This window comes from Parasteatoda tepidariorum, chromosome 2 (assembly GCF_043381705.1).
Source record: "Parasteatoda tepidariorum isolate YZ-2023 chromosome 2, CAS_Ptep_4.0, whole genome shotgun sequence".
NCBI classification, from domain to species: domain Eukaryota; kingdom Metazoa; phylum Arthropoda; class Arachnida; order Araneae; family Theridiidae; genus Parasteatoda; species Parasteatoda tepidariorum.
Genome location: NC_092205.1, coordinates 89,227,541 through 89,238,862, shown reverse-complemented (window position 1 = coordinate 89,238,862; position 11,322 = coordinate 89,227,541). Strand labels below are relative to the sequence as shown.

General features: G+C 26.8%; 1 protein-coding gene across 1 annotated transcript in view; it reads right to left on the bottom strand.

The window, feature by feature from the left end:
• Window positions 1-11,322, bottom strand: part of LOC107443872 (AT-rich interactive domain-containing protein 2) — a gene marked incomplete in the record, with an annotated part of 42,645 nt that overhangs the window by 18,196 nt on the left and 13,127 nt on the right. The window contains 3 exon segments of the mRNA XM_043049341.2: window positions 3,301-3,432; window positions 5,021-5,215; window positions 6,062-6,207. Of these exon segments, the coding sequence (XP_042905275.1) occupies window positions 3,301-3,432; window positions 5,021-5,215; window positions 6,062-6,207 (473 nt within the window).

The following is an 11,322-nucleotide window of genomic DNA, read 5'->3' as shown; positions in this document are numbered from 1 at the left end:
TTTTCACTATTCTAAGCCATTCATGTTTAAAAACTGTTATTCTCACTTTGATGAGCTTTTCATTTGTGCAGTTTGATGTACAATTTGCAACAATATTATGGTAAATCCATATGGGTTTCATCAATAGCATTTTCAACTGTTATTAATTACACATTTTAATTAAGAAAGAGCCATTAATCTCAATGTTTTCAATTATCAAACCGAATCATATTGAAATAAAATTATAACGAGCAAGATAACAATATAAACTATCTACATACACAATTCAAAAAACTTACTCTTTTATCCAACAGTTTTGCAAATTCTTAAAAATGAATTATGTGAATGAATACAAACAGCAATTTAAAGTGTTAAAAATACAAACAGCAACTAAAATCTCAAAAGATATTTCTAAGATATATCCTTTTCATCATTTTAAAGTATTTTTTAATTATTATTAATATAAAATATATAGGATTTAGAGACTTAAATATCTTCAAATTGATATTGATTCGCAACAAGACTTTAAAAAAAAAAAATTCAATTTCATAAAACTTGATAAATAATTTTAATTATAAATTGTATACAGCTAAATAACGATATTAAATAAATAACACTGAAGTACTGCATCGTTATATTACAGAGAAGCTACTAAAGGAAAAACCATTCTTAAACATACATTACTAAAATAAAATTTAAATATTAATTGTTTATTTGCTTGCTAAATGGAGTTTTAAAATAACATAGCATATTGAAAGTATTTAGTTCTTTGTCTATTATTACTATGCTAGTATATTTATGGAACAAAAGCGGATATTTTTGACTTGTTATTGAAACATTAACTAATAGTTATATGGAATAGTTAAACACTATGAAAGACATTAGTTAATTTCTATTAAGAGCCCAAAATTTTTATTGTAGTCCATTTACGTCGCACTAGAGATGCACAATGGTCTATTGGTGACGGTCTCGGAAACATCCCTGAGGATCATCCGAAGAAATGCCATCACAATTTTGATCCTCTGCAGAGGTATTGGCACCCCCGCTTCAGCAGCCCAATGACCTGCATGCGAAGTCGTGCACTTTATGGCAGAACAGTTAAACGGGGACCAATACCGCACACTCTCGGTCCCTACGCAGACCGATCCAAGTGGTCACCCACCCGCACAATGACCACAGCCAGTGATGCTTGACATCGGTGATCTGCTGGTCTTAATGATCAGATCACCGATGTCAAGCATCAGTAAATGCATTACAATAAATGTGAATGATTAAATTTTCAGCTTTTTAGAAGAGGGGGGAGGGAAAGAGATTTAAAAGAGTAATGGCATAAACGAGATTTAGCTTATTAGAACAGTACTGAAGACTTACTAAAACTGTAAAAAGACCTACGACTTTCTGGATAAAAATTTTTTATTTGAGAGATCAAAATTTTAAAAACAAGTTTAAAAAAATGAAGTTAAAAAAAAATTGAAAACAAGTAATTCAAATAAAATTCATATAAATTTTTTTTTAAATTAATAATTATTTAAATAATTTGTATTTACCCGCAGCACTCTTTGCCCTTCAGCATTCAAGGAGCCCAAATCATTTTCAACATTGAAAAGGTCTCGATAAGATTCATACTCCCCTGCAAGATAAAAACACAAACTGTAAGGTCACTAACAATGTAATTATTAAAATATAACACAATCAAAAATTCCAAGAAATAACAAATAGATACACATCAATGTAATGTAAAATGGAGTGTCAACTATGCAACTGTTGACATTAACAATTTTATTTTAATAAATCACCAATCCACAGTTGAAGTCCTTAAAAATAAATAAATGGAGTCATTTATGCTTTCTAATTGGCTCTGTAGTTTACAGTATTTTTTTTAAAAACATTTTTAAAGCATCTCTGTTTTTGGTATTTACCTATGACAGTTAGTTTTCACTATTCTAAGCCATTCATGTTTAAAAACTGTTATTCTCACTTTGATGAGCTTTTCATTTGTGCAGTTTGATGTACAATTTGCAACAATATTATGGTAAATCCATATGGGTTTTATCAATTGCATTTTCAACTGTTATTAATTACACATTTTAATTAAGAAAGAGCCATTAATCTCAATGTTTTCAATTATCAAACCGAATCATATTGAAATAAAATTATAACGATAGCAAACATTTTGAGTAACATGAATATACTCTACTTTTACTATCAACTTTTTAAGAATAAATTTTAAATTCGAGAATGGGGATATTGGGATTATATAATTAAGTTTCATTGTGTTAATGGTCACTGAAATAACTTTAAACGTGAATAAAAACATTTTTCTTCAAACATCAAATTTTATAATAATGGACTGCAAAAAATAGCCTCGATAAAATAAATAAATAAACATGCAGGTAAGAAATTTTTGAGAAAGTGTATTTTTAATTATTGATTTTAGTTTTAATTTTTTTTAAAACAGGAAATGAGACAAAAATCAAAGAAAGCAGAAAATAATGAGTTTTCTCTACATGCAACACTCCTTTGCTGGTAGCAGAATTTTTTCAAGCTTTCTGCTACAATTCTCTCTAGTACTAATACCTTTCTGAAAGACATTTTTAATAGTAGCAATTCTATTAAAAATGTTACTAATTTAATTTAAAGCAATGGAAGCACTTTCTGATTATAAAGAAAAAGTCTTCATGTATAGAGTAGAACAGTATATAATTTTTTATTTATAAATGCAAGAATTTTTTTTTTTAAAATCTAAATATAAAAGAATTACATATTCTAATGTTATTGGCAATATTCTCCTATTTAAATTTTTTTTTGCATAATTTAGAAATTACTTTTTATAATATCAATCTGAAATTCCAGCTAAAGTCGGCCATAGAAGAATTTTTTTATTCTCAAAAGAAAGTTAAAAAAAATCAAGAGCATTTATTCCATCACCAATGTGCAAGAAAGGCAATTTTTAAATATAATTCTGCAGGAAAAAATATTTTGAAAAATTCTGCAGACAAAAAAAAAAAAAAAAAAAAAAAAAAAAAAAAAAAAAAAAAAAAAACTTTGTTGCTTCCCGAAGAAAAAATCTTTCTGCAAGAACTCTGTACTGATCTGCGACAATGTCGCTCTGGTTCTGCCACTGGGCTTTCGTCCCTGAAAAGTTTCAGATTTCAAATTCCTAACACTTCCCTTTATAAGGTGAGTTGATTATCATTACTTGCTGAGAATTATCCAACACACTTCAGGGCCACTTGGTATTTTAAAGACATTGAAAATTTCAGACCTAGGGAACCAAACAGTTAAACACAATTTTACAATCAAAAATTAGATAATAAATACCTATTGTAAATCCCAATAACTGCAAAAGCGTTTCAAATTTAACATCTAAAGTGCTTTGCCAGAATTGGCACATTTTTCGACCCTCCAAGTTCTGCCAACTCTCTAAATACATGAGTTTTGTAGAATCATCATCTGAAGTAATAGTAAACAATGTTATGTACACAACTGTTTCATTCATCTTTAATAAAAGCTAATATCTATAAATGTTCATTTCAATGGAATAAGAGAAAAATAATAAGAAATTTAGCAAACACTAACATTTTTAAACAGGATTGGCATGATTTAAATCACTTGATTTTTTTTTTTTTTTTGAATAAATCAGGAGGAAAATAGTTTCATAAATATACATTCTTTAGGGTGTGATTCTAGTTAAAGTCTGATAAGGAAAATTGTTGTATTTCAAAATAGACTGATAAATAATTAAAATTAGAGACTAAAACTGTGAGTAATGTTAAACTGTTAAATTATGATTTTTCATCAGTTACATGTAAAATAACTTGCTGATATTTTAATTTTATTTATTCAATTTTAACATATACTGTAAAACAAATGAAATACTATGTAGTAGTTAAGAGTTTACTAGTACTGAAGAATAAAACATGCTCCGATCCGTGAAATTTACAATAATTTTTTTCCTTTAATGTATTCAGATCTAAACTAATCTCTATTGGATACCTAACTGACAAATTACCACCCTGTCTTTAAAATTTTAGGATGTTCACCTTGAACAAAAATAAACTGATCTTATTTATTTAATGATTAATTTTTAATGATTAAAAAATAATTTTTGAACATTTAAGTTAAAAATATCAACTATTTTAGCTTTATTGTTTTTAAATAATATTAAGTACTGTTGATATATTTATCAGGTGATGTAACTGGTAAATATTAAAAATAAATAAATAAAATAAAAAAATCATGAATTTTGCCAATCCTGTTTTCAATACAAATGGATTATGTAACTTTAATGGTAATGTAAACTTTTGTGTCCCTAAGCAGTAATATTTATTTTCCTTAGGTAATATTTATTACCTTATTTAATGATACATTTTGTTTAAAATACTCAAAAGGAGTAGAAAAAAAAAGAAAGAAAAAAAGAAAAAAAAAATGCCATCAACACATTTAGCATTCAAAAAATATTTTTAAATAAGTAAAATATAAGTAAAATGTCTTTACTGTCCTGTCTCCAAAATACATTAAAATTTTTTTTAAAGTAATTTACTATCTTATGAAAGATTTACAGAGACAAATGCTTACATATCCTAATATAGTAAGACAGTCATCAAGAATATGCATTAACAATATTCTTAGAATAACTTATATATTTTATTCTGCATATCATTTCGCAAAGAGCACTCTTCTCTGAAGAACAGAACAGTAAAGTTAATCTGCAATACCATTTCTTTAAGGGTCAATAAGAGACAAATGCTTACATATTCTAATATATAGTATGACAATCGACTAGAATATGTATCACCAGTATTCTTAGAATAACTTGTATATTTTGTTCTACACATCATTTTGTATAACTTTTGAGAAATTATTGCGAAAAGTGCCTATATATGCCTGAAGTTGAATAAAATACAAAGTTATAAAGAGCATTCTTCTCTACAGAACAGTAAAAGTTAATCTGCAATGCCATTTCTTTAATTAATAAGAGTTATTACATCTTGCCCAATTCAGATACACAAGTAGGAAACAAAGAAAATGAAGGTCTTACCTAATCGCCAAACTCCTGTTTGAGCAATGAGTAGGTCGACTAACTTGGGTGCTTGCTCCAGCTGAAGCATATAAGATCCCTCATTGGAGAGAATGGTGCAAACATTGAGGGCCAACTCCTGCTCATTGGGAAGACCACACAAAAGGGACAGGCACAATTTATCATAATTGGAAGGAGATGATGCTTGCACTAAGCCTATAGATAATAATACGACAAATATATTTTTGCACATCATAGATCAAAAAAATGATACATTTCTTAAAAACTAACAGCCAAAAAAAATCATGTAAAAAAAGGCCAAATTATCATCCAAAGACAAGAAAATTGATAAATAAATCACAAATCAAACATGCCAAACGCAAATTTGAATGTCATAATAACATCCTATTGAAATATCAGAATGTGAAAAGGACTAAAAAATGATAATTAACCAATACAGAAAAAAAGGAAAATATCATCAAACGACATGACATAATAGTTTAATTGTTAGATATCAAACTCTCCAGAAAGCGATAACAAATTAAAACATAATAACATCGCATACGAAATGTCAAAATTTGAAAAATCAAGAATGAAAAACAAAAAAATTATAAATTACTTAAAAACTATCAATCAATGACCTGAAATTATGATAGAATCGTTTTGAATTGAATAATCGAAATGATAAATTAATCACCAATTGAACATGCTAAAGAGGGATTACTCAAATTTGAATGTCATAACATCGTATTGAAATATCAGAATGCGAAAAGAATCAAAAAATAATTAACTTCCAAGAAAGAAAAAAAAACTATCATTAAACAGCATGACAACAAATTAAAACATAATATCACATAAGAAATGTCAGAATTTGAAAAATTGTGTGAAGGGCAGGAAAATGATAAATTACTTAAAAACTATCATCCAACGACCTGAAATTATGACAGAATCGTTTCAAATCGAACTTGTACAAACAGAGATAACTCGAAATCTATCTACTTTTAATCTGATCTAAAAATATCTGTTTAAATAGTATTGTAAGGTATGTGAGAAAAGAATTACCAGTTGCATTAGAAGAGAAGGAGCTGTCAATCATAGATGGTTGCCTAGAAGATGATGGTTGTGGCTTTCGAGACTCAGCTTGCTGCTTCTTATCTTGCTCAGAGTCCTCATCCATGGGTTGTGTTTTCTCATGTTGGCCAACGTAGCTAGAAGAAATCATGCTGTTAATATTCTTAAGCTCATTCATTAAATAAAGTAACCACTTGACAACATTTTAAACCTAATGATTCAAAATCATTCAATCTATTAGAAAAAAGAATAAAATTGATCTAAAGCAATTAAATAGAGCAATTATCCTAAGAAAAACTGCATTGTTTTCCAAGTAGTTTTGTTCAGTAGAAAGAACAAAATTTTTTTTTATGTAAGCCACTAAAGAAATAATAATAAAAAAAAGTCCAATTTTTTTCCAACTAGCTTTTATATAACATTATTATGCAATCTGACAAAGCTAAGATCAAGATTACCTGGAAAAAAAAATCCAGGAAAAAAGTTACCAACTGCTGTTTCCGATTATTCAAATACACAAAACATTTCTAGCAAAACAGTATTTTGAAATATAGTAGGGCATCAGGTCAAATTTTAAGTTTTGTACATAATAGTTTTTTTATTTCAAGTAACAAATAAAAGACCAAGTTACTAATATCAATAAAAAAATATCTTATGACTATGACAGAGTTTTAGTAGTAAATATCTTATAAATTTGATGTCGTATCACATATTTTGTAGACACACAAAGAAAAAATAGTCATCTATTAAAAAAATATTTCATCAGATCAATAGCTTTTTTTTAATTCAAAAAAATAAATAGTAACTTTTGAACTAACGCTTCGATTTTCTGAATGGTTTGAAGAACTATCCTTAAATATGCAAATAAATTTGTGCACGTGATATTTTAGATTACAAAATCAGATACAAAAATGTACCTACTTTCTCGGAGCAAATATAAAATTGTTTCGATTTAGATTTTTGATTCTTAAAATATGGGGAGAGGCCATAAAAGCTGGTCCTAATACCTAAAGTTTCAGAGAGCAGACGTCGAAAGTTAAACTATAATAATGTCACTCTTTAAGCAGTTCACTGTATCTCCAAAACTAATGAAACAAATTTAAAAAAAGAGGTAATTATAAAATTAAAAGTTATAATTACTTTTTTTAATTATTTAATTTACTAATGGTAAAAAAAATAAAATAAAATCTAAACTGTAAGTCAGAAGATTTTCTAGGCTACTTAATTTATTACTACAGTACACTATCGATTATCCGTGCGCGGATTATCCGTGCTCATTCCAGAGTCACGCAAAAAATATAAAGAGAAACATTTTCAAGATTAAAAAAATTTGATTCATGAAGCTATAACACTACCAAATTTTTAGAAGCAATATTTGTTATCGGATTGAAGTATATGGAACATCAGCAGCATGGTCAAAGGTAAAATCGTCTACGTTATCACGATTTTGGAGAAAGATCATACCGCTTGATGAACAATCCTCTTCAGATGTTCAAGAAAAATACGATAACAGTATTCTCGAACAAGCAAAAGAAATCGAAGGTTTCGAAATTCTTGATGAAGAAAATTTATACGATTGGTTTCAAAGTGATGCTTGTGAGTCTGGCTTCCAGTATTTGACTGATGAAGACATTGTTATGTTGTTAAATCAAATAGTGATGATAGTAACTGATGCAGAAGATGTAGTAAATGAATGAAATACAATTTCTCATTCTGCTGCTCTGTTGAAACTTCATTAGATTATATGGGAGGATTTGATTACGGGGACATTACTGCGGTTCGTAAAACGTGTATATCGATATATGGCGAAGACGCATTACACATTTTTCAATAAGGAAAATTCCTAGTTTGATATTATGCATGCAAATGTCAGTAATTTTTATATTTTTTGTACTGATGTTGAATTTTTCTTTAATAAAAGGAGTTTTCGGATTATCCGTGTTTTTCGATTGTCTGTGCGACCTGTCCCGGTGATTAACTCGGATAATCGGGAGTGCACTGTATATAAATCTTTACAGGATAAAATTCAAAATTACATCTGTTGAATAGTTCCTAAAAAATAGAAATTAAAAAATATGGCTTTCCCCAAAAATGACAAAAAATGTAAAAAGAAAAAATTAACATCAACTTTCAGTGACTCCCTTGACTAAATTATAGAAACCTTATTTTACAGATTAAGGCAATTCCCATATCTTCAGGGTCAAGAATTTAAATGCTTTGAAGGAAGAAAAAAAATGGTCATACCTGCCAACATTAGAGAAATAAAATAACAGAGATTTTATTAGCATCATTTTTTTATGCTATGAATAAAGTTTTGATGCATCATGCGTAATCATGTAAGTCAAAAAGAGAAATTCAAAATTGGAAATAAAAGCACTTACATTTAGTGAAGTAAACAATTATATTAAACTTCATCTAAAGTTTTTTTTAAACCATTATTTATAATTAAAACTATTAACACTCAACATACTGCAGTACTGGCAATAGCACCATCTGTTGAGGAATAAGAGAAGTATTTTTGCCATCAATGGATATTTTGCTAAAAAATTTTTTTTTTAAAACTTTCAACCAATACAACAAAACATTTCAAAAAAATTAAATTGGAGAATATATGGGTAAACAGGAGAAAGTTATAGTCTTCTTTAAAAAAACAGGAGACCTGGCAGGTAGGCATGGTTATTTAGTAAAAGTATGTTTTGTGTTTGATTTAGTAACTAAAATATAATCTGCACTAATTATTTAGCATACTCAATGTTAGATCCTGTTATTAATATTAAGACATTCAATTTCATTTTGCGCACTACCCATAAATTATGACAAATAAAAGCAAAATTTGCTGCAAGAAAAAAAAATTCATAATATAAACTATTATAAATTTTAATGGTGATCAAAAATAAAAATTAAATTTAATACCATAAGTTCAATTTTAAAAAATACCAACCTGTTCAATAGTTTCGTTGAAATGCAAATACAGTAATAATGAAGTAAAAATTTAAAACAAGAAATTTTAAAGAGTATTATTCAAATTTATGTTCTACTTTAATAAATATATTAATATTTAGTTATTTTGCAGTGAAATATTTACAAGAGGAATAGAAACAGATTTATTCAAGTTGATCATCAGCGTCAACTTTTTATTAACAGTAAATTTAAAATTCCATAATTATCTGTTTAGGCAGAATCAAACACTAGCACATATTGACCATGCACAATATTTTTTAAGTGAGAAAAATTTTTATATTTTGAAATAAAAATAGAAGTCTATCAAGATAAAAACATCAAAAAAAATATTAATAAATAACACAGTAGTTGGTTTCCAAACTAAATTAATTCTTTATTTTTTGTAATAAAAATTTTTAAAAAAAATATTTCTGGCTGCTTAATAATTACATTAATGTTACTTATATTAGTTGTCTTTTTAAATGAAGCATCTCAAATGCAAAGACTATATTTCCATTTGGTTGGCTTAAAGTCACTGTCTATCTTTGTGTTTTTAACTAAATCAAAATATATTCAGAATTGAAGAATTTTTAAACAGGGTAAAGTATATTTTTAGTGGTGCAAACATAGTCTTTTAAGTCTTCAAAATATACAAAGCTAAAAACGATTGCTTAAATCTTTAAAATAATAAACCTTTTAAGTAAATGTTTAAAATGGATTAATTAATATGGAAAGCATTTCTCTCCATTGAATATCATAAGAAATAAGCCTCATGACGCGAAGTGTTAAAATTCAATATTTGTGATGTTACTTTAAAATAAACAAACCATTATTTTTTTTGAAATTTTATCTGCAATTATTATTCATAACAGGGTTCCCACTCTTTTAACAAAGCAAAAATTAAGGACTTTTTTTGAAAAAAATTAAGAACTTTTCCTTTCTTAAATCAATCAATAAAAAATAAAAAACAATTTTATTATAATGTAAGTAGTGATATAATAGCATTAATTAACAGGGTTTGCCAATTACTATTTTAGAGGAGATATTAGGGTAGAGATAGCCAGTCTATTGTTTGGGTTCTGACAACTTGTTCAAAGATGGGGGTTACCTTTTGGGCGAAAAATTCCTAGCTGGCGGTCGCATTGTAAAGGAATATTTTAAGGAGTACCTGAAGATTTCTCTCTTTTTTAAAAATTATTTTGAATGCATTCCCAATTTTATGCACACTACATTTTTAATTATTTACTTTTAATTGCTTAGTTATAAAAAGCTAATAACATCAGTTAAATATGATTTTACCAAACAATGAAATAAAAATAATGATTTTTTGAATCTAAGATACAAACAGAATTGAACCTAAGATATAAATTATGAGATTATAAATAATTTTAATGATAATTGCATAATTTTTCTTACTGAGATTACGTATAATAATAAAAAAATTTAACAGGACAACTAAAATAGCATTTTATTCAAATATATACACAGATATACAATTCATCTTTTGCATAACTTTTTCATGGTTTTAGTATTATTCATAATTGATAATTTTTCTTATAAAAATAAAATTCCTTATTTTTAAAATAAATATTAAATATTTAATATTAATATTACTTAATACTCCATAATTTGGGCTTCTAGTTTGCCTGCCATGTGGTATTTATTAGTTTTAACCAATGCATACAATTAATATTTTAGTGAGTTAACATAAAATGATAAAAGTATTTAAATTAAAATAACAAATTTTGGTTTTGTTATTTGTCTCTTTAGTTAAAAAAAAGTATTGCAAAATTCCTTATAAGAACATACTATCTATTTACTGTTTGAAACATTGATAGTTCTCGACTTACTTAAAATTTTATATTAAAAAAAATTCATTGATGACCAAAAAGAGAATTACTCCCTTCTTATTTCCAGAAATCGAAATAAAATTCATATAATAATAATAAATAGCCACACCTTTGACAACCTATAATAATTAGTTAATAATAGAACCTATTATTAAAAATAGAACCTATAATAACCTAGTTAATATTTCAGGGTTCCTACAATATTTTGAGAAAACAATATCCTGACTTTTGCAGGTTTTTCCTGACCTTTTACAATAAAATTCCTGACCCGCCGTTTCCCACTCCAACAAAACTTTTAACATTGCAGTTTCAATTAGTAATAATATGCTACTTAGTCATAAGTATCATATATTGAATAGGATAAACACTTATATATTAAAGTGGAATTGCATAATAGCACTTTATATCTCAAATTATATTTTCAGAAAACTTGTGAAACATATTTTTAATTATCATGATTAGATT